The 25,268-nt window shown below is 35.2% G+C and overlaps 1 protein-coding gene across 10 annotated transcripts in view; it reads right to left on the reverse strand.

The window, feature by feature from the left end:
• Nucleotides 1-3,620: 3,620 nt before the first annotated feature.
• The window catches only part of STAM (signal transducing adaptor molecule), a 37,195-nt gene continuing 15,547 nt past the window's right edge, over nt 3,621-25,268 (reverse strand). For all 10 annotated transcript variants that reach the window (XM_074834570.1, XM_074834617.1, XM_074834624.1 and 7 more), the window contains 12 exons: nt 22,070-22,145; nt 21,887-21,982; nt 21,340-21,486; nt 20,979-21,069; nt 18,887-19,079; nt 18,461-18,555; nt 17,135-17,223; nt 15,336-15,423; nt 12,603-12,657; nt 12,115-12,268; nt 9,885-10,060; nt 3,621-8,802 (listed from right to left, as the gene is read on the reverse strand). In XM_074834570.1, the coding sequence (XP_074690671.1) occupies nt 8,553-8,802; nt 9,885-10,060; nt 12,115-12,268; nt 12,603-12,657; nt 15,336-15,423; nt 17,135-17,223; nt 18,461-18,555; nt 18,887-19,079; nt 20,979-21,069; nt 21,340-21,486; nt 21,887-21,982; nt 22,070-22,145 (1,510 nt within the window). In that variant the 3' untranslated portion in view covers nt 3,621-8,552. The remainder of the gene's footprint in view (nt 8,803-9,884; nt 10,061-12,114; nt 12,269-12,602; nt 12,658-15,335; nt 15,424-17,134; nt 17,224-18,460; nt 18,556-18,886; nt 19,080-20,978; nt 21,070-21,339; nt 21,487-21,886; nt 21,983-22,069; nt 22,146-25,268) is intronic.

Below are 25,268 nucleotides of genomic sequence, written 5' to 3' on the forward strand. Positions count from 1 at the left end.
AAAACATGAAGCGAATCAGAAAATGATGAGCCAGAGTTAGTGGCAAGGTGCTATGTGAAGAGTACACTGTAGGCCAAAGCAACATTTCAGAAACTTGAAAAATACAAAGCCCAATTGTAGCAGTTGTGTGACTGAATTAGCGATGAGGGAAAGAAATAGTACTTCAGAGATTAAAGAGTGGGAATGTCTGCATTTCAGAAAACAACTTAAAGGCCCCACAAGACACCTGTATTATTATGGAAAGACAATCTGCAGAGTAGAAATGTCCAAATGCAGAAATATATATGTAAAAAAATTAATTATATTTATGATTTACTAACCATCAGTATTTGTGGGCATGCTTACTATAAGGATCAAGTATGAGAAAGAATATGAAAGAAGGAGATAAGCATTAGGAAACACATATAGTATATGGAACTGATTGAATATACATATACACACAGGAGAGCTGGGATTTGGACTCTTTGCATTGCTGCTGCTGAACTACAAGGGTCCTGCTGAATGCTGCTCACCTCAGTGCTGTTTACAGATATGCAATTAATTGCTTGCTACCTGCTATCTGTCCTGAATAAAGAAAACCGAGCAACAAATCTGGTGTCAATTTGAGCCTCATGGATAGACAAATTCAAGGGAGTCTAGTTCTTGGAAGAGGGAAAATTAGGGACTGGTTTGAGCAACCAAGGCAAATAATTGCCCCCCGAAAGTGATCAGTGGGACTCTGAAACCTTGGAAGGAACAGAAAACATTTACAGGAAGCCTTGATTATCCGGAAGATAAGAAGTGCTCAAGAGTAGAAAGCATGTCTGTTTTGAGAGAGAACAAGCTTACTAAGATAAATTACTAAATTAAAATTATCTAATCTACTTTACAGTTAAGTGAGCTGAAGTCTTAAAAATCACTAATGCTGCATCCTACTTGAGTGTCATTATCCACATAACCAGATAATCTAAATCATGATTCTACAGAAGCTGCAAGAAATTATGAATTGAGATCATGGACTCCGTTAAAGGAAAAAATTCTTCACTATTTGTTTTTCCTCACCGTACCAGGAGCAAAAAGAGCCCTCTGAACAAACACACCCCTAACAAGAGTCTCTTAGACAACACCTATGGTTTCTCTGAAAAACACCCATTTTTCAATAGCACATTTCAGTGAGATGGTTGGTACTGACCCTGTGTTCTTATACAGTTCCAGAGAACCATGACTTCTCTGTCCTCGGCTGAGCTGAGACTTCCATTTGTTCTTATGTAAAACACCATATTTTTATGTAAATCATCATATTACCTATATTCCTCAGGCCACGTGTATTTTGCTGCAGTGTTTGCCTAGATGAACTCTGCCACAATTCTCCAGCATCAGCTACAAGAGTGTCACCAGGGGAACAAAGAAAAAGACTAGTTTGGGGACATTTTCACAAGTCTAAAAGACATTAAAATCAAGGGATCTAAATGTTCCCACTCCTTTGTGAAGCACAGTAAACTGGGACAGTCTGACACATAGTTTGCAAAAGTAAACACGTCTGCATAATCCATCAATACCTGAGGATGCATGAGTCAACAGGGGCGAGCCATCACAACTGGCTAGAAATAGATTCCAGTGTGATTTCAGTAGCAGTCAGGGCAGATCTGTTTGCTTATTAGTAAATCAAGCTGAGAAAACTGCTATAAATTATACTGTGTAAAATCAAGTGGCCCAGGCATGGATATATTGAAGGGTTCCATTTCTGGATACGTGTGCTTCCTATAGCCAGAAAGTGGTCAATAGAGACACTGACCAGTCAAATGAGTTTCTACTAGTGAACAGTGTCAGACTGGTGACACGCTTTACCAACCACACAACACGTTCCTGCTGGATTCAGTAGGACCCTCTATGAGGAGGATCCAAAGTACAGCTGCTAAGGTAGTGGATGTCACTTATCTCAGGAACATGGGGCATAAACACCAACCTGCACTGACCGTAGAAATCAAAGGCACATGCATAAGGACTCAAAATTCATGCTTAACAGGGTTAAGCAACATCAAAGCAAAACATGAGGTGCTACAATCTCTACATTTCTTGTATTTTGTATTAACTCAAGAGATTGTACTCTAAAGAGGCTCTAAATCTACAACTGGAAATACATATTCGCCATTTTTCCCCCATATGATTTTCTGCATTATTGCATGTTGCCCATGTACACTCCCAACACTGATGTGAATTTTAAAAAGTTCAAATCAGCCTTGATCAGTGGAAGTTTCTCCACAGGTTCTCTCACAATGGCTTATTTCTCTTTTCTTGCTTAAAACACAGATCATGGTCAGTATCAAACAAAACAGCCTTGACTTAAAATAATCCAGATAATTTAAATTTACAAATATTGTGAGAGAAAAGTCTTTATCCTGCAACAGAGTAGCACAAGATTTTGAAAAACAGCTACAGTAGTTAAGACAATACATTAAGGTCCCCAGCTTCATAACACAATACAAAGTGACTGCTATAAAGAGAAATTACATACGAACCAGTTCATCAAAAGTTTAAGTAAAGATAGTTGGTCTGATCCCATAAACACAGACTGATACTTATTTTACCTGTTGCCCAGATTCATGGCAGCAGATATTACAAAAAGCTTTACATACTATGGACAAACTCTCAAACTATATTTTCATCCTAGGCATCTCAACAGAAACATGTTTTCTATCCAAAAGAGAGGGGCAGTAAAGCAAACTCAGTATTAATTCCCCCTCCCTGTTCCAAATCAGACATTACATGTTTCATTTCCACACAATCTGTAGGTCTTTTAATTCTGTCAGCTGAACCGATATGCTCTTGAAACACAGAAATTATGATACTGAATTAACTCACAGACCACACAATCACTTATTCTAAGGTATTTAGCTCATTTTTAGGAAGAGACCCCAAGACCCCAGAGGCCAAACTGATAATCTGCTGCCCACTGCTCCCAAAGTCCCATCATGATCTCAGATGCTTTCATTGGTTTAAGCAAGAAACCTCTGAAGTTTAACATTGTTTTAAGAACACAGCATACATCTGTCAAGGCTATCAAGTTTCAATTGTGACAGTATTTTAAGCAGCAGTGTAGATGCACATACCAGGCTTTGGCCTGATCTTCAACACATTTCACAGATCAACCAACCAAGTTTTATGCTACTTTGTGTTACTGTCAGAAATGGAATTAACTGTCAAATAACTGTGTAAATTAACTGTCAAGCTGCCAGTAGTATTCGCTTATTGATCTGTAAGCAAATGTATACATTAGACTGTACAGATACAGTTGTTCTCATTTGTTCTTTACCACCTCTTTAAAATATTCATGTTGTATTTCTTATCAAAAGAGGACATGCAGCATACTTGATGTATTTCTTGGATTTTAGCTGAAGGAAGTTAAGGACAGATTAAAAACTTTTAAAGGAAAAATAATATAACCTTTGTGTAAGCATCATACAAAAAAAAAAAAAAAATCCCCAGAACAACCAAAAACCCACTTCCACCCCACCTGAAATCAGAAAATTTGAGCTAAGTACTAACAGACTTTGACTATTGCATCTTCAAGTCCTTCCAGCAAAGGAAGTCCTTTTCTGATTATTCTTCCATGAAATTTATAAATTGACTTTGCAACATAATGAACTAAATACTCCAACTTTAATACTTTGCATTCATACCAAAAACAATTAACAGTTTTTACAAATAGTGTTATTTACTAAAACAATTCTTGTACAACAGTGAAGTATATCTAAATATATACATATGCCAACATCAAAGGGAGCATCAAAACAAACAAAACCAAAAATGCACTTTGCTACTGCGTACACTTTATTAAAACCAAAGCAGACTGCAGCAGGCTTCTTTTCTTTTTCATGACAAAGACAAAAATTATTTGGATTTCCAGAAGCACATGCAGGATAGAAGAACAAGAATTCCTGCCACCTTCTTGCCAAGGTAGCAGCATGAAAAGTGAACTTTAGATCTGCAGTTTTACATAATAGCAAATGGAATGTTTTCAAACACAGCCTAATTTAAGAAACAAGGCTTCAAAAAATGTACATAGTGTTTTTTTACATATTGAAGAAAAAAGTTCAAACGTCAAGGCCTTCCATGTTTTACTATGGTGTTGGATAGTACACACATGAAGGTTAATATTCTTCGTTGCAGCTGAAAAAGGACTAGCTGTAGTGTGGAGTTGGTCAGCTTTACTAAGATTGAATAACAGAGTAAAAAATGATTCTGCCTGCTGTTAGCAATGGAGGTTTTTGTAACTTTTACTTTACCTATTTCTTTAAAAAAAAAAATCCTCCTGGTTTTTAACTGGAAAAATGAAGCTCCCTTGTTTTTCAAAACAGATACATGCATCTTCTCCAAAGGGAGCTGCAGTTATGTAATTCAAAGCGCCACTGTAGCTGAGAGATGTTCCTTTTCATTCTGTCTGTGAAACCCAGCAGACAAGGAATAAGGTAAGACTTTTATATGTAAAGACTGCACAGATATCTTTGAAACGTGAGTGAAAAATAAGGTGATATTAGCGAAAATACTAAAAGAATTGGAGAATGAGGTATTAAGCAGTTCTCCAGCGTAAATCTGATGTTCCTGCCATCTAGATGAAATCAGAGAACTATAATAGCAGCCTAGATTTGATCAGCAAAATACGTACATGCTATTACAAGCAAATTTAACTCCTTTGTTACATCTAAGCATTTGCAGTCTGGCAGAATTCTCAGAAGCTCTGGTTACTCAAATTCCTTTCAGTTCCCCCCACCTCACAATTCATGAGCAGTAACTGTACCATGAGGGCAATATGCTGCTCCACACCTGTTGAGAAGCAAGCAGTTAATTCTTATCTTTTGTTCCTTTTTACTGTGGTTTTACTGCTGTCCATATGTACTTTGGCCAGTGACATTAAATACACATCTACACGGGTACCAGTTACTAAACAGAGGTGGGTAAATGTTGCCACTGTTCCTGCAACTGCGCGCTCTCGAACACGCCGCCATGACGTCAGTGTAGCAAATTTTAACACACTGCCTCAGTATTTTTCCCGGGATGCTTTACAGTAAATCTTGACATCTTTCTTATGCCCACATAAACTGAGATGATACACAAGGGTAAGCAAGCTTTGTTTATAGAAGCAAAATGCACAGAAGGCACTTTCCAGAATTTGCTCCAGTTCATGACAACCAAGCCACTAAAATACTCCTTCTGAAGTTAATTTACATTTTTGTATTCCTTAATGAAAGGGTTAAATAACAAATGGTTATACAAAATATTATGAGAACATTTTAGCATTTCACTGACAATTTACATGTAAAGAAACAAGACATTCAAAAATTAGATCTTCTATTGGAACGTGAACAACATATCATTTCCAGGGATTCTTAACTTTCAAATAGATTAACTTTCTGACACTTTATTTATTTGCTAAAAAGCTTTTCGATACAGTAGCTGTACATGTACTTTCCCCCTCTCACCCATATTTCAGTGTTCAATACTATAGTAAGACAGAACATATGTGAACTTGGTCAAAACAATGCATAAAGGAGGACTATCAGAATAAATAACAGCAGAGAAGCACCAGGAGTGGCATCTCCAAGTTCACGATACCAAACCAGCAGAGAGGAGGTGAATTGAAATATAATTGCAAAATTATCACTTAGAGAGGATACGAGAGGATGAGTGAAGGAATTAGTGCAATGACAGCATCTAGCAAGGTAGGAAGAGGCATCACTTTAGAATATCTAGCATATGGGATGCAACCACCAAACAAAAAGATGAAATAATCTTTCCTGATAAATGAGATAAATCAACACAAAGCAATACAGCTCCAAATTTAATCTGAAAATTGCATCTGAAATGGAAAATGTAGGATGCAGCAAAAATGCTAAGACTCTAAACCTAAAAAACTAGTGATCTACTGCACCAATTGTGGACAATAAAAAATTATTCTAAGTCAACTAAAATTCACAATTTGTTACAGGAGATACCTTAGAGCAGTGACTCTAATAAAGGCAAGAAGAAAAAAAGTGTCCATCTTTTTTTCTCAACTTTCATTATATTCAATTTATAGTGGCATTGCATTTGAGAAAGTGTTTTTTGGTCATGATGAACACAAATGAAAGGTGATTTTAATTGTCTTGAAAATGGATAAATGCCCAAAATACGTAAGTTGGAAAGCAGAAAAACTTAAGATACATGTAAGTTTTCAGCGTTCAAAGGAGAAGCCAGGAACAAGAATTTCTGTGTGTTAAGGAAAGAAGACTTCAAAAATTCTATAAACAAAGACAAATTAGTAGCAAAAATTATTTTCGCTGAGTCATTTCTGTACAGAGGTTCCATAGACCCTTATTAGGGAACATGTGATACAACATGTGAAAACCTAAGAATACAAATAGTCAATGTCAGCTGGACTATTTTGATGCTTCAAGCTTCTCCTAGAATCAGGGCCTAAAAACTATGGATTAAAAAGTTATGTTCACTTTTGTGCTGAAATTATACACTTCTATACACAGTTTCTCTGATTTTAGAATAAGGTACCTAAAGCATACAGAGACCACTATCTAAATGATACTACATGCCCTTTCTAAAGAAAATTACCCCTTCAATCTATTAAAAATGATCTATGACACAGTATCTTGGATTTATTGGGTTTTTTAGTACTTCCTTTCAAATTGCACAGACTTTTGTGATGACACCAAGTACTGAAGTAATGACAGTTTGTGAGGGTGCTTAAGAATTCTAGAGAAAAAAAACCATGAAAATACTAGTATCAAAACAGCCATCTGGCTAGAACATCCACAACTGGAACATATCAGCTATGGGCACATGTTTGTAACCACCCCAGTTTGAAGTTATGCAAAGTAGTCATCTGAAAGCATTAACGGGCAATCAGTGTCTATTAAAATAGTGAAACAAAGGCATGTTAAGTAACTATGGACAGATGCAGGAGTGTATGGGATAACTAAGGTCAGCTTACAGTATAATGTACAACTGCAACATTTAATTCCAGAAGCATCACACTAAAATATCATACACAAAAGCAAACAATTTCTGACATACACACTAACAAGACTGAAAACACAGCTCTGATGTTGAAGCCATCTACTATTGCTTTAAGGGGAATTAGAGTCACTGCAAAAGATAAGAGAAAACCAGGATGCATTAACAGATTGAATACAAATGCAAAGTAACAACAGTCTTTGTACAAGAAACTCTGATCAAACATATCTAAAATGCTGCCTTCCATTACCATGTTCCTTTTACAGCACTTCAACTACAGAAAGAAAATATCAATGCCTTAAAGAGCCACCTGGCTAAGTTATTGAGAAATGCAAGGGTTTAAGAAAAGGCTAATGCATGTTGCTGCAGAAGAGAATTCAAAGTAACCTGGAAGTGAATGAAAATAAGACACCTCATAAACTATTCATACTATGGAAGGGCTAATAAACTCAAATGGTACAACTGGAAATTGAAACAGATGTTTAAGGCAGAAGTGTAAGAACAGTAAACAGAACAAATTACTAAGCAAGGCCACAAGAGATAAAACAAAGCCCTGAAGGTTTGTTCAGCAAAGTGATTTAAATGTCCATAATTCTCCATATTCTAATTAAGAAGACTTGAATAAAGTAGTGTTATTCATGTTGTGTGTTCCAGTTTAAAAATCCATCGTTCCTCTTCCAACTCAAATCCTCTGTCTTTGGTGTAATCTCTACCAACACACATAGAATACAGTTCTGGTTCTCATTGTAAAAAACAACTTGGAAAAAATAAATTACATGCTTTTCATGATAAAATGCAAGATCCTGATCTGTTGCATGGTCCCATGATATGTTTAGCAGCCTCTAAATAGTAGGTTTAAGTTATTAATTATATCTGAAGCAGAATCATAATTTGCTGTTATCCCCCCAGATCACTTACTAGTTAACTAGTTTACTTTGGTAGATAAGCCATCTAATAGTCATGATACACTTGTGTTCAGTTCAAGAAGTAATGAAACCTAGACTCAGATAAGTTTGTAAATTCATATATAGAACTTAGCTTGTAAGTGTAACCATGATACGCAGAATTACTGCTTTTCCTGCATTGGAAAAAGACACCATATCTGTCATAAAACTAGACAAAACTATGAAATATGGTTGTCAGTTCATGATTAAAATAAAGTAGTAAATTATTTTTAAACATTGTGTTAAATATATTCACATGATCACCATAGCTATACGAAATGGCCACTACTGCAATCACACACTCTATGTACATAACATATATGCCACAACAGTTTGCAAGTGTTGAGTTTTCACAGACTAGCCAATTTTACCAGACATAAATAATCTTGTACCAATTTTTAGGCATTTTAAAAGGAATCAAATGTCCTAAATATATCTGTTCCTCTGCAAAATTAAAAAAAAAAAAATCCTAAAAAGTCAGTGCAAATTGAACTTGTTCACCAAGATAGATTCTTATTAAGCTGAGGATAAACAAAGTTTAAGAGATTAAAGGAAGAAACTCATAGAATTGCCAACTGCCTTTAGCAGAGGTTAAAGAAGATTAGGAATCAGAAGTCCTGGGTCCTATAGCAGAGCCTTCTGTGAGTAACTATGTTGTGGCTGTTGAGGTGGCGGAGGCTGTGGTTGTTGTGGTGGTGCTTGTTGACTGCCTGCTGTCTGTGGCAGAGGTGTAGATGTTAAATTATAGTTTGGCACCTGGGACACATTAGTTCCAGCATTTTGATAAGAAGCAACATCAACAGTAGCAGGTGGTGGACTATACACTGAAGCCTGGTTAGAGTAAGTATTTCCAGCAACAGAGCCAACCATTGCACTGAAAAAAAAATAAAAGTTGAGTTAACAAACAAATTACCAACAGAACAGCAGCAATTTATTGCCCCTTCAGCTGTTCATTATATACACACAAAAGTCTCCTAACTCTGGACTGTTTAAAACTGTAGCAAACGAATATTCTAATTAAAACTCAAACACGCTCCTCAGATTTAAACACACCTAGCACACCTTCCATGGATTTAAAACTAGACTGTGAATCTATACTTTCTTATATTTTAATGTGCAACATGGAAGCCCATCTATCTTCCATTCTGCTCATGAAAAAAACCAAAACCCAACCATTTTAAATAGCAAAACAGGTCAGGTGCAGTATGCAGAAACTTGCTTCATCAATATGTCTTATCACCCCAAAACTCTGGGGACAGACACTAACAAATACTTGAATAACTCAAGATGGATGTCTCTCCCAACTCTATAAAATAAAATTACTTTACACAGAGAGGAAAAAACAAAACAAAACCCTCCTAATCTTTTCCTGAGGTCAATTCAAAACTTTTTCACACTATAGGTAGCTTAGCCAAAGCTTCGCATCTACGGGCACCTACCCAAAATAGAAAGCCACTTGGAGCTCCTTTATGTAGGGAAGCTGTATAAGCTTTAGTAAGTATTCATAGCCCATTCACTTCTTTCCCAAAATGAGCAGAATTCTCCCCATGCTTCCACAGTAAGATATTTGAAAAAAGAACAATACAATATACACTATCTCAGAAATTATGCAAAGCCAGCCAGAGCAGCAAATGATCTTCATCATTAAATGTATATTAAAAGTTATCTTGGGGGGGGGGGGGGAAGTCATGTCTACATCATTTTCTCTAATTTTTCTTTTATATAAAGAAATAAACTAGAGAAAATTATAAGAACAACAGAAAAGTTTGAAGTTTATCAGAAATTTTTACCAAATACATGACACCAATTAAAAGCACACTGGAAATAATTGCACTGAAGTATCTTTTAGTTGTGTTTAAAATTATACTTCTGCAAGAAAAATATCCTTTAAATATCATCTGTAGTCCTTTATGTTTAAATTTATTTAAACTTGAATAGGAAAATATTTAAAATTACTTTGAGTAAGACGTCTGTGCAGGCTGACCAGGCAGCACTGAGCTGGCAGATGGAGTAACTGTGCCTTGGCTGAGAGAAGAGAGCTGTTCAGGGGGAAGATTATAGCCTTGAATATGGCCCATCTGTGCACTCCCTGTCACCAAATATGCATTACTTTGAGGTTGCCCCGGATAAACCTAGGAAGTTAAATAAAGAAATATTAAAAATAAAGCACAAGAAAATTTGGTATTTGGTATATCTGACTAGAGAATTTAAAGACAGCGTCTCAAACCTTTCATTACAGATGTTTTAATAGAAAGCAACTGATTGTCTTCTATTAAGTGTTGCCATAAGAAAAAATTACCAAATTTTCAAAGGACACTATTTACATTTCTAACCTCAGGCTCCAGTACCAAAAAGTTGAAATAGTTTACTAGAAGACTTGTATTCCAAATTCTATTGTAATGACTATCACTCATGTTAATTAAGAGATTCTACTTTTGAATGACAATACTGAAGGATTCAAATCATGTAACAAATAGCAGTCCAAAGCAGAATACTTTTTGATGCCCAGATGACTTTCACTAAGTAGAATCATTACAATGGAAAGCCAATACTGTACTATTTTCGTGCCATTAGTTAAGCTATCATTTCATTTACCTGTTGAGACTGCCATTGTAAAGTTGTTTGAGTGGGTCAGAAGGGAAAAAGAGGTCTCAAGAAAATTTCAGTTGAAAACAAGGTAACGTTTTGCAACTAACTAGAGGAAAAGCTTGCTAGTAGATGTGTCAACTGTATTCTAAATGGAGACTAAATTTCTAAACTCTATGCTTTTGTTCAATCATGAATTATTTGGCTTAACACAAATTACTAGAAGAAAATATCAGGTCTTATGCACAACTGAGTTCATGTAAGTTTACGATATACAGCACTTCTATCTTAAGATCCATGAATCTCAGATGACATATTCATACAAGGCTTATCAATATTGCAAAAGAATTTTAGAAGGCAGCAAAGGGACAAGAACTCCTAACTTTTCAGAACTTTATACTGGCTCATCTTCACCTCAAAATCCAGTTTTTCCCTTAAGAATTCCCAGAAATGTGCCCATTTATAAAACTTTGGAATCATTTGATATGGTCATGACATGATTGTTTATCACATATGAACAGAAGACAATGCTCCGCTTAATGACACTGCAAAAACATACATCCTCTTTAAAAAACACTGAAAGAAAGTACATATTTGTAGGAAGTTAAAAAGAACTAAATCTGCTTCAATGTTTATATAATACTGCACAGGTATTAATAAGCTGGTTTGAAATTTTTTTTATTCAAAAAGCAAGTAAATTATTGGAAAAGCAATTTGAAATGGTACATATTCCTATGAACAGGAAAAGAATACAGCAAGTGTGCATTAGACTATGGAAATAAGCATTTAAATGTTTAAAAGACCTTTTAAAAATACCATGCTATATGAATAACCCAAAAGACCTACTCAGAGATAACAGTCAATTACATGGAAACACTCCCATGAAAGAATTATAATTTTTAACTTCAGTAATTTAAATGCTAAATGATCTCTACTGGTATTTCAAAAAAAGGAAGCTAAAAGATGAGATTGATTTTAGAGTGGGGAAGGTATAGCCTCAAACAGGAATTGTAGTCCTTTGGTTCTTTACTTTCTTTGACCCACAATGCAAAGCCCTGGCAGCTTTAATTTTTAATTTTATGTGCAACTCAAAGCACAGGATGGGCTTCTTCCTTGATTGAAAGGAACTGAACAGAAAAGAACTAAAAGTGTTAGAACCTACAAAAGGAGAATACCCTTGCAGCTTGCAGCTGAAAACAAACAATTTTTTTTTTTTTTTTTTTTTTTTTTTTTACATACTCTGTTGTGAGAAAACACTGCTCTTTCATTTGAGACTATCTCTGAGGGAGCAAGACGATTTTAACCTAGCATTATGGTAACAAAGATCATACAAAAAGGTTTCCAACTCAGGGCCATGGGGGTGGGAACAGAAGGAAATAAATTATTACTTGCAATCAACACACTCCACCACACTTCATATATCATATATATTTATTTTAGTAATGTAGAGAAGTATACCATAAAAAATAATATTTGAGTAAGTAAATGTAAGTAACTTGTAAAAGTTAGCTCGTGAAAAACTGCTTATCACTAATAATTATCAACCATAGGTCAGTATGTACTTGATAACGTCCATGGCTATTAAAGGTTACATACATACCTGAGAGCCAGAAACACCAGATGACTGCATATAATACTGTTGGTTTTGTAGTTTTGCATACATGGAATACATTGGGTCTTCATTCATCAATTTGTTATACAAAGAAAGAGCCTCCATTGCTTTAACGTTGAGCTCTGAAAGTTCTGAATGTTTCCTAGAAAATATATTTTACAGTTTATTCTACAATTTAGATTACTTTGGTACAGAACAGACAATACAGGGAACTTTCATGAGCTGTGATAAGCAAAATATTCTTACTGCCTATGAAGCGATGCCTGTCAAGTGCCAGAATGTCAAACAGTACAATTCTACAAAATACTATGTGACTAGGGCAAAAACCTTTCATAACTCCTCCCAGATGAGAAGCTACTAATAAATACACCTATTTTCTTTGCCAGTATTCACAGAAATGATTAAGGTATCATTAAATAACAACATGGGTATTTCTAAGAATGAATCTTTATTTGAATCAAAACACATGACTTTACCTGTCTATATCTTCCAACTTTTCATCTATGAGAGGTCCCATCTGGTGACACATTGCTAGAATAGAAAGACATTAACATATAGCAGAGTAATAAAGATTTCCATACTGCAAAGTCAGAAAGCAGCTTTAAAATTATCAGACAGAAATGTGTAGATGCTGGTCCATTTTTTTTTTTTAATCCATTACTATAATTCGTATTCCAAAAAAGTTATAGTAACAGAAGTAATGATGGCAGTCTCAGCAGTTAAATGAAATGATAACTAATGGCATGAATTTAAGAATGAGATCCAGCTGAAGTTTTCCGTAGTGGTACAGTTTAAAAAGTACCTTTAAAAAAAAATATATAGTGTAACAAAACATATTTAATATCCAGGGAGTGTAAAGCTGAAACTATTTTACATAAAAAAGAGTTGAAAGGTGATCTCTTCTTCAAGAAGGAAAATTTGTCACTGCAACCTAGATCATGTGCTCAACTAGCAAGACTATCTGTGAAAACAATGAAGGGGAAAACAGGTTGCAATGATTCAAATCATCTGCATGTCAAAGACCCTCATAGCACATTGCTATCTCACTAGAATCCTAACTGAGGGAAGAGGGCTTTTTCAAACCATTAACATGTGCAAAAACCAACACAAAAACTTGAAGGTGCATTAAAATAAACAAAAATGCACCCCTTGCCAACTTTCAGCACAAGGACATGGGGTTCATGTAACTGTCAAGCAAACCTCAGTTAACTAACAGAAAGACGGAGTTCGTCAAAATATAAAATAAACAGACAAGGAAGCTGAAAGGGGATACTACAGTCTAACCCAACTCCAGAATGCAAAATGTGCCCACTTTTCCAAGAAATGAACTATTTACTAATTAAGAGGTTTGTTTAATCCCAAGAGCCACTCAACATTCAAATTGAGAGTTGAGAAAAAAAGATTCAGGCATCAATGATGGCCTAAATGCATTATAAGCAGCTCTAGAATACTGTCTTCACTCCCAGTTTTCCCAAATTAGAGATGCAGAAGGGGCTGAAAGCCTCTGGGCCTTGACAGGTGAAACAGTATAACTGATGTGTTCCTTGAAGGCAACTCCAGGTGAAAGAGGAGTTGTATGAAAGCACCCATCTGCTTCTCTGAGCCTGGGATCAGTAATACATTGGCAGAAATGCTGGGAAAGGATGTAAAACCTGGTGTAAGTTCAGCCTATTTTTACATATAACACAAAGTGTTGTAAAAGGCATGAAAAGGATTGCTTAGATGTCTGTACGGTAACATGATGACTGCACTTCTGCCAACCACAAACCCTAGTCTCCTGGAAGTGTGGTGATGAGCTCTCCAATTTAAAGACATTTGTGACTGGACATCTGGATGGCAGGAGAAAATGAAGTGGTTTTTTGCCAAATGTTGATCAAGCACCTGACACCACTGGGAGGAACCCAAGATCCAAAGATCCAACACACAACTATAACAAAATTCCTATAATCTATGCCAAAAATAGTAGCTACCCAAGGCCTACTTGAGCGTACCAGTAGTCTTGAATATGGCATTGTAGAACTATACGCAGCCATATGTCTGGCAAGCACTGTTGTAGGTAGCTGGGGAGCAACCATCTGACTACACCACAGCTTTCAGATTCTAGAAGCAGTTCCACCAGGTTAATATAAAATTCAGCATTGTTCTAATAATCTCCCAATGTGTTTTGACAAGAGATCTTAATGTAAGCCATAGCTGGAGGTTGGTTGACAAGCATACCTTTAATTTCTTTGCCTCTGTCCTGGACCAGACATAGGCAATCTGCTTCTTAGACAATAGTCTCTACAGCTATATTTGGTACTTGAAAGAATAAACCCCTTCATGTTTCTTTTTACCTGCCTTTAGCTTTAGTGGAACTAGAAAACATGCGGACATGTCACTGATGTGCAGCTCCTAAAACAGGATTCATTTACAGATATGATGAACGAGATGGGTGTGGAAAGATAGGAGATATCCAAGAGCTACAAGCTCATGCACTTTTTCCTGATTAACTTCTAGATAGATCTGGAATCTGCCATTTTCTTAACAAAGTCTGGTCCTATCCGAATTGTCAGTTTAAGCCAATGTTCTGTCTCACACTCGGTAAGTTTCTTTACTTCCTTCTCCAAAGTTCCCTTCCAAAAATTTTGGTGCATCTATCGACCCAGGTAGAACGGTCTACAACGCCCCTTTGAAGAGGTAGTCTGAATAATTTGAATCTAAAGGACGAGTCTAATTTGTAGCATTCTATAAAGTATTTGTTAATATTAGAGTCCTATAGAAATACACATGCAAGTGAAAGGCATGCAGGACACCCAGAGGTCTATTCTAAGCCTCAGCAGTATTTCTGCTTCCTCTCATGGAATCTTCCTTACACTCCTTTTGCAACTCATACTGTGCTATTCTATGAAGGAAAAAAAAAAAAAAAAAGGATAAATAAGATTGAATTAAGTATTCCTGGGTCTTGAAAAGAAAAAGAATATAGAATATAGTTTTCTTGAGAGAGGAGTGGGCTTGTTTTAAGTTAAAATTTTGCACTTTGGTCTCTTAGATGTGGGAAACAGAAAGAGTAAAGATAATTAGAGCTCAGACACTTTTCCTCAGGCGTGCTTGTGATGTGCACATAAAGCTGAAGCAGTTTCAGCTTAGTTTCAATTTTTAGTTTTCAATATAGGTAATTATTAGAGAGGAAAACAACAACAACAAAAAAAAAACCCATGAGGTTTTCTTACTCTCAAGATGAAGCAGTTCTGGGAGGTCTGGCTGGTCATCAGATGGATCTGCACTTTGTAACATCTGCAACAGTTGGTCCATTTTATCCTACAACACAAATGGTATAATTAGGGCATATGTGGGGGAGAAGAATTAACACTTTCAGGATTGTAAATTAAAGCAGCTATTTACAACAGCTATTTGGATCTTTTGGGACTTAGAAATCACCTAGACTAACTTTAAGAAAATATGCTACTTTACAGGAATGAATATGCTTGAACAAGGAAAAGCCAAATAATAAAAGTTGTTAATAACAAGTGGAATGCAGAATACCCTTTTATTCCTAGAAGTCCTTCTAAACAGTATTTCCTGAGCAGTTTGTTTTTCCATTCTAGTTATTACATAGGCAATACCACCACCTAGTGGGATTAGTGGAAATGTTTTGACAGAACACATTGAGAGAGTACTTTAAAAAGAAATGGGTGCTTGAAACTAAATTCACTGAAAAACTATCCTGCATTTTGTAAGTGTATGAGGCCTATCAGCACATGAGCAAAGTCATTACTAATATATATGAAAGGGTTTTTTTAAGATGATGTTTGGAGAGGTTGTATGGTTGCCTTCAGAATAAGTCATCCTTGATTAACCAGTTTAAGTGCAACCCATTTATGAAAATACCAAAGGGCAGAAAATGAACAGGCATAAACTCTTTGAAAAGTATGCCTTGGAGTGAACTATATTGCTTCACCAAACATTACATGTAAATGATTAAAAATCACTTTTTATCCGAATGCTATCAAATAAATAGCCTTTAACAGTCCAGAGTTATATAGGTTGTATCAAAGTGGAAAATAAATCCATGCTTTTTCCTCCTTAACCCCAGGAAAGGCAGGAAGAAGCCAAATTAACTACTTCCTTAAAAATTATACTATGGTAATTTTAAAAACAAAACAAGACACTAAAACACAAACTGACATGGAATCACAGAAGACAAAAGCTGGAAGGCACCTCAAGGCAGGCCTAAGATAAGCTATTTCAGTAGATTACAAACTAATATCTCTTGGGAGGAAGAGTATTTGAGGAAGGCATTAAATAGGACTTTAGGAAGGCAGTAACTGATTTTTCATGTCAAAAAACAATGACAGAACCCTAGCTGAGAAAGAAATGGAAGGTTGTGAGAGAGAAAGGGAAAAATTCTGAAGAGAACAATTCTAAGACGCCTGGGAGGGAGGGGGCGGGGGGGAAGAAAAAAAAAAAAAAAGAGGGCAGGGGAAAAACATCCTGGGCTGAGAGTTCCTGGGAACCTTGCAGAATCACTGCAGTGAGATTGTGCAAATCTTACTATATTACTTACAGAGCAACAAAAAGCTCACAGTTTTCAGAGAAAGAAAGAGATCTTTCATACTGGGGGAAAACAGTGGTGGTTATACTGGAAATAAATCTAAGACAGCATTCAAGATGGGTATGTCTGAGGTATCCTGAAGTACTTAATGCAAAACTTGAAAGCAAACGTGTCACTGCACACCAAGCTTCTAATTTCGAGGTGAACAGTTGCACAATCCTGGAGTAGGGCCCTAAATGGAATGCAGTTTCCAAATTCAGTTTCAGAAATTCCTAAGAACTTCAAGACACATGAACAAAGAATACTGCAGGTTGTGGTTTTTTTTTTTTTTTAATTTTATCAACTTTGCCTTCCCATTCTCTTTTGATTATGTTCTCTTGATATTTCAAATTGGTTTTGAAGTATAGGATGAAAGGGTTAAACATCACATATTTAAATGTACCAGCAGTTGAAAATCAGTGCTTTTATCATGCTTACTTCATCGATATAAACTGGTTCAGGCTCAGGTTCTATTGTCTCTACTTGAACTTCATCACTGAACTGCACTGTTTTCTTCTCAGCTTTCACTATAAGATAAACAGGCAGATTTTATTTTATAAAATGAAAATAAACAAAATAATGACATAAATGTTATACAGCTAGCATGTTGCCTACATTCTTTGCATTTGAAACATTTACTGTGAAAATTTTAAAAATTAGTATTTTGTTGACATTTGAAGGCCAAAACCATCTCCATAGATTTAAACAAGTTTCTTAAACAAATTTATAAATTGCATAAAAAAAGACATCAGTTCACTCAATGCCAATAGAAACATGTTTTAGCAAGTAAATGTCTTTATCATAGTCTCCCTGCACATAGCATGCTTATTAATAAGTCATCAGGAAAACAGACTTGAGAGAGCGATTGGAAGAAATAGAGCTAATGAGTCAGGTTATAGAGAAAACATCTATGACAAACTGGAACCTTCCCTTCTCCAGAGCAAAGTATAGAATCGAAAGTTCTCAAGTTTTACTATTCCTTTCTGCAGTGGAAGCCACAACAAAAAAACTGCCAAATACTACTCTTATCATACTACTCCTATCAGTCTTAATATAGAACATATGACTCCTACAGCATGTAATTCTGCTGACCTGCTTATACCTTTGACACACTCATCTTGAGATCACAGGAGAGTAACCTTGCAAATTCATCAGATTTACAGAAATCAATTCTAGAATCTTAAAATCTTGTCTAATATTTAATATTTTAATTAAATATTTAGAGTAGGTTAGACTAATGTAAGGAAATACAAGAAGATAACCAGTATGCAGAAAAAAACCCTCCTTCCATTAAGCACACATACATACCTACAGTATGTAGGTTTCTTGAATTGTTTAAACAGTGGTAATCTGTCTCCAACTCCTACCTGCCCTGGGGGCCTTCAGTTTCACCTTGATTAGATATGTACCATTGCAACCAAGCAAAAAGGCAATTTGGAACAAAACTGCTGTTGTCTACATTTACCTAGGTGTCAGTGGAGTTGTTAAATGAGTCTCAAGGAGCTACTGACAAAGCCAGCAGCAGACAGCATCATGTTTTTCAGCAGATGCCAGTTTGGGCACCCTTGATCTGACACATAAAGCTGCAACTGTTGTTTGTGAGAGCACAGCAAGGGCTCCTCAGTTTTACTTTGAGTATCCCATTAATTTGCAATTGAACTCTAACATAAGGAAAAGGAAACAGGGAAAGTAAATCACTACAGAAATATCCCTTGGGCCACGGCAAGGCTTAACATATATATATATAAATGTAATCTTACTTACTCATTTCTGGCTCAGCAGAAAGATCAGCTGTTACAAAATTAGATGGAAACAATCCTATACCCTGATGAGTTTCACCTTTCCACCAATTTGGATCACTAAAGATAAAAAAAATTAAAAAAATATAAATAAAAACCCCATACATTAAAAAAAACCATACTCACATGGAATTTTCCTAAGAATTGCACTGTACAAGGCATTTATATTACTTGTACATAAATACCATTTGTATACACACAGAAATCTTTATACAAGAATCTTTGTGCAATTAGATTTGTATGTAAAAAATCTAGAAGATAAAGTATTTAACATGTAAATATATTTTATTGCAATTGTATTCCAATGTTTGCTTCTACATAGAAGACATGATTATTCCCTATTGATTTTTACAGTCTGATATACTTCTAGTAGGCATTCTATATCAGTTACCTGTCATCAAGGATAGTTATAAGTTCTCCAGCTTTAAAAGTTAATTCGTTGTCTTCAGCAGCCTCAAAATCATAGATTGCACGAACCTTTCGGCCCTCATGTTTGTGATTTGTTAAAAGGCTTGAGGTGCTCGGATACAAACTGGAAAGAGTTGTTTGCTGTTGCCTTTGTTCTTTTAGTGACAGTTCAATAGCTACAAAAGAAGAGTTATTCACATGAAAATTTTGTATAAAAATGGGTTGAATGATACAAACATTTAACTCTATGAAAACTTTTAGTGTAATTCCATTCCTGTTGCATCATAATCAACTTCTGTCTTTCACACAGAAAAAAAAAGATGTTTTACAACTAGAGAGCACAATTCTGCCCATAGATTTACTGAGGCTTTCAACACAGACAGGATGAATAAATAGTACTTAAGCACAAATGGTATAACTCAGTAAAGTCATCCATTTTTTATTATTATATTATTATATATTTGTTATATTTGTTATATAATATTATTATATTATTGTTATTACTTTGAACTGATGTAAAATATTTACATTCTTACTAGCATATACATGATGCTGAACTTTTCCAGATTGCCTGAAACATTAAAAAGATACAGCTGTTCAGGTAGACACTGTTTCTCTGTTAGATCAGGAGTCTTCAGCCTGGATTCACAGATTCAGAGAATCACACAGATTGGCTGAGGTTGGAAGGCACCTCTGGAGAGTCATCTTGCCCAATCCCCTGCTCAAGCAGGGTCACCTAGAGCTGGCTGCCCAGGACTATGTCCAGATGGCTTTTGAATATCTCCAAGGGTGGAGACTCCACAACCTCCCTGGGCAAACTGTGCCAGTGCTCAGTCACTCTCACAGTAAAAAAGTGCCTCCTTAATTCATAATTAAGAAAACGATTTTTGTTTAGACAAGCAAAATTTTGTCCATTCCTTTTCTCTCCCTGTCATTCCTTGAATAATTTTACATTTCCTGGTCATTTTCAGTTAAACTTGACTGAGCTGAAAGGTTTCACATATTAAACTCCTCCAAGCTTGTAAAAAAATTATCATGTTTAAGAAGGGACAGAGCAGGACACAAAAAACAAGACACCAAACATTAGAGAACCTATGCAGAATATGAATCTTTGAAACACAGATCCCTTTAAAAGTAGAATTTGGTGGGTCAACTGCTGAAGAAATCATCAGTAACATATACACATGGGTTAATGACAATTTAAATAGATCAGTGTTACATTAGATAACAGCTAAACAAAAAAAATTCTATCAAAGATGATATACTGCAAGCATCCACCAACTACTAGCACAAGAACTTCACTCATATAGTGAACAGCCATTGTTAGAACTTTAAGCCCAAAGCCGTACTATGCACACGGGCTAACATTTGATGCCTTTACATTGTTGAAGTTTGACCTCGAAAAACAGCATCTAGACCATAAAGATCAAACCACTCTAAGAATAACACTTCATGCATGTCTGGTATAGGATCATTAAATGACCTTTAAATATACCTTAGTACAACAGTAAATCATAAGAAACCACCCTAGTCTTGTATAGTGGGACTGCAGTGAAACATTTAACAGTCACTTATGCTCGCAGCAATCAAAGCCTTAAAGTATGCTACAGAAGCAATGTTCAAAGGAATAAAAGTTGAAAGTAGTATAACCCAAAATACTTTGCATGCAATTTATAGTATAATCCTTATTTTCTCCTTCCATCAAATGTTTAAATTGCAAATGAATGTGCTTTACTTGCCCCAGGAAGAGGAAAATCCAAGTGCGGAACTTGTATCAAACATTTCCATAGTGGAGCATGTCCTTAACATGAGATTTTGCAGATTTTTTTACTGTGTTGTTTAGGTTTGGCAAGGGAAAAAAAGTAAAAATGAGGATTTTTTTTTTTGTATTTTTTACCCATAGAATAGTTTTAAATCTGTAACCCTCCAGGAAGGGTACAAAAAGAAAGGAATAGAAAACATAACCACAATCCATAAATATACTATTCACATAGAGGAAGGAAGCAAAACATTTGTTCCTGATTTATTTAATATTTACCAATATATTCATCAGGTCAGCAAGCAAACACACTCACCTTTAGCTAAATCCTCCTCTTCCTTTTTGTTGGCTACTGTACCAGGATCTTTGGCAACTAGAGCTGGACTTGCTTTTGCCTGTTCAGCAGCCTAGCCAAAAGCAAAAGATGTAAAAATTAATTCAACAAAAAACTGACAATGCATTAAGTTCACCATTTTGATTTGTATTCATCTGCAATATAAAAATCTAAAGTAAATCACAGCATTTCACCGCTCAAAGGAATGTTTTATTAAGACAAGAAAGATTTTGTTTTGTTTGCCAAACTTTATATAGAATTCAAGACTACAAACTGTAAAATACAGAACTGAGGATAAAAAGAATTTGTGATACCCTTTAAGAAAAAACACAATTTAATATACCTGTGAACCAATAGCTGGGAAGGTAACTCCTTGCTCCTTAAGATTTTTTATCATAGCAGATATTAAACTAAGCTGTGGGTCATTCTTGAATTCATCAGTCCATTCCACCATAAGGGCTTTCAGCTTTTCACAAACTTTTGGATGACCCTGCAAGCACAGTAGAAACTAGTTAAATAACGTAGGAATCGGTTCTTAATTCCTTCATTTCAAATAATTTCATGTTACTATCAATATAAACTGTACAGACACTTTGTTTTGAAGTCAAGCGTATCACTAAGGGATATCTTTATTAAAAAGGGAGAATAGTACACCAGCATTGTGTTTGTACTAATGCAATATGTACTAGGCCCAAAATAGAGTAAAACAAAGTTATATAAAGCCCTGTATTATTTCCGTATCAACAAATCTGTGTTTAGTGTTTCATTGCTGTTATTTAACATGAAAATTATTTTGTATATTTATAAATTAACACCCCACCTCCTCTGAACAGAATTCTCTGTCTGATTTACCTTTTCTATGAATTGTATATATCAATGCAATACATTACCTTATTCAACACGTTGCTTACTTCACTGGCAAAATCTCTTGAACAGACTTCTAGATGAAAGATTTTACCACAGTTTGATACACATGCTCCTAGAAGCTAAAGAACGAAAGATCAAAACTCAGAGAAGAATTTTTGCAATATAACTTTTGAGGTATGAAAAGTACTAAATTAAAAAGAACCTACTGTTAATGCTTGCATTGCAACATGGGGATCTTTATGGTTCACTCTCTTCATAATAGAGCGGAGACAGTCCTTAGGTCTAAAAAACACAAGACAGATTTAAAACCATGTAGTTTCCTACTGTGCACATGACAATGCATGGTTAACAAACAAGCTCTCCCGAACATCATCAGTAAATTTTTCAGTAGCTTGTAAGTGCAACATTAAAAAAAATAAACACCATTAACAGTTGTAGCCATTTCTATCTGTAGGATTGTTAGCTTTCTCAGTTATCAAAACTCTTCAGTAACTTACATTACCTTTTGTAGTTAGTGAGAATTACTGTAAATACTCCAGAAAGATAAAAAAATCCCTTAGAGAACTGTAATTCTCTGTAGTCCATGCACTTACTACTCCTCTGTATTTTGCACACATATCTAAGAACATTTGCTTACATACCGATTACAAACACCCTTTTGCTATTTTTTTTTTTAATTACCACCATTACATTCCTCAGGGTCTCTTAATCTACAGAATAACATTTATAAATAAGATATGCAATGAACCAACAAATGCTTAAAAAATTGTTAGTCATTTTACATCAAAGTTTCAAAACAGTTAAATACAGAATTCAAGTCTTACCTATGTTGTGGTAGATAGAAATAATGTGAAAAGGAAATTTAAGAAAGAATTTGAATAGGAGTTTCAGACACAGTTTAGCATAATAAAATCTGTGTGACTTTCTGTTATTTTGTTCTGTCTTTAAAGATGGTGGAAGGCTGAGCAAGGCTGGGGTAGGAATTATCATGGGTGTACAAGCATTATCTGTCGAATAGCCCTGGAAGAGGGTAAGTAAGGAAAGAGGGAAAATGAAAGTTTAAACTGAGAGATTTTATGCATTTCTGGAATATTTGTAGTAACTGTTCTTGTTGGAAGCCGAATTATTTTTCTGTTGAACTGATATCCAAGAACTAACATGAAACTTAGGTATAAGTTACACCACTGCTTGGCTATACTATATTTGGCAATGTCTACATTTTACAGAAATGTCCACCTCATTTAGTAGTACTAATTCTAGAAAATGCTGTCACACTGCAAGACTACATATCACTTAATGTATACCTTCATATAACCAATTATTACAAATGAAGGCTATAAGGCAAGCACTGCCTGTTATCTATTAATTATCCAAGACTTCTCATATGTTCACTTTAATTGAGAAAGAATCCATGTTAAAATTTTCAGAAATAACTGCTTTTTTTAACAATTTATGAGTAGGACTATCAATGTGATATGAGTGCAAGCACCAAAAAATGCATGTCCATTAATAGTTAAGCCAGTATTTATAAAGGGAGGATGCAGGATCAAGAGCTTAGCAGTTCAGGAAGAGAACCACTAGCCTAAGATTTTTTTAAGGAATCCAAAACCTTATTAAAAAGTAATAAAGTAACAAGAAAGCCTCAAAACCAAATGATCTTCCACATATCAAGTACAACTTTGAAAAGGTTAAAAAAACAAGAAACCCTTCAGTAATTCACAAACACACCTTAAAAAAAAAACCCTGTTTTCTCATATATTCAACAGAAATGATCAATATTTGAGTGTTAATGTTTTAACATTCTCAAATGTTTAAAAAAAATCTTCTGATTACTTCTACACCAAAAAAAAAAGTAATCCAGGCTTACCAATGTTTAGTCACACAAAGAATCCCTTTTCTAGACAGAACTGTAATTCTTATTTTTACTTCAAATTAATTTATCATACAATTTAGTTTGTAAATTATGAGAAGCACTATACAGAAATCAGAAGGAAGGCATGTACCCCATGAGAACAGAATTCTATTTATTAGGCATCTCTCCAGACCATGCTACACAAATACCAGATGACAGTTGTGCACCAATGATTCTACAATCAAAATTTCAGAGGCAGCGGAATGAGTGGGAATAACAAATCATAAGGGGTAAAATAGGACAAGATGCAATAGAAGCTATGGTATTATATACTAATATATCACAAAAATTCACAATAAATTTCAGGTTTAGTTTTAGAGAGTAAAAAATAGTGTATTTGATTATATTTTATTTAACAAAGACAAAATTAACAGTAATTGGAATCTAAAATACTACTCTGCACAAAACTTTTCATATATTTTCGGGAATTTACTATTCATTTATAGTCCAAGGTAACTGACTGTGGGGCTCAAGACTTCACATGTAACTCAGTTTTCCTCCTTGCTCCTTTAGAAACAAGCTGTCAGCCTGTTAGATACACACTGCAATGACTCTATAAAGTGCTACTGAGATTGGTTTTGTTTCCCCCCCACCCCCCCCCCCCAACTTACCCAACACAACTTAGTTTGGAAGACTATCAAGCAAGCAATTTTACTGTCCTCTCTTGTATGAACAGGCACAAAAACAGTCAAAGAAGAATCAGCTAACCAGAATACTGACTCACTGAGGCAGTGATTAATCCACAAGGAATCGGGACAAAGTTAGGCAAGCAGCAATACAGACAAACCATTTCTCAATGACAATTTCTCAATACCCACCCCCAATAGAGTGCTGCAATGAGCATTTCTATTTTCTCAATCACGGGTGTCTTCCCCCAGTCACTGACTTTATTATTTTTCAGCCATCATTTTTATTAAGTAACTCTTCTGGAGAAAAAATGAAGTTGTAGTAGTTTCAGACATAAAGACTGATATGTCTCATTAAGTTAATACAAAAGGTACAATCATCTCAAAGCCAAATGCAAACAGAATTAGACTTCGGAACTGGCTAGCACTAAACTGACTAAGGAAGGGCCGGTGGGGTGGGGGCACTTCATGCTAAACTATACCATCTGTGACCTTTAATTTTCTCTTTTATTCCACTTAATGAATCATTCAAATTTTAAAATGTTGTTTCACCAGAGCTGATATAGATTCAGTTGTGTAAGCATTTTAATTGCAGAAAACCAACACTATGCAAAAATCTACACCTTTCCTGTAGTCAGATGATTTAAAATGCCAGGCAAATATAATAAATTTTTTTAAAATAAACAAGTTTTCAATAATGTTGAATAAAAACAGAAAAAAAGATTGCCTCTATTGGTAAAACCTTTGTTTTAATTATGTTTCCATGTTGAAAAGGCAACTTGCTCATTGAACTACCAATATTCCCAAAAATGGGATGCAAACAATATGCAGCTGCAAATTGAGAGATTAAAAAAACATGTTGATTGT

This window comes from Strix aluco, chromosome 1, assembly GCF_031877795.1.
Source record: "Strix aluco isolate bStrAlu1 chromosome 1, bStrAlu1.hap1, whole genome shotgun sequence".
Taxonomy (NCBI): domain Eukaryota; kingdom Metazoa; phylum Chordata; class Aves; order Strigiformes; family Strigidae; genus Strix; species Strix aluco.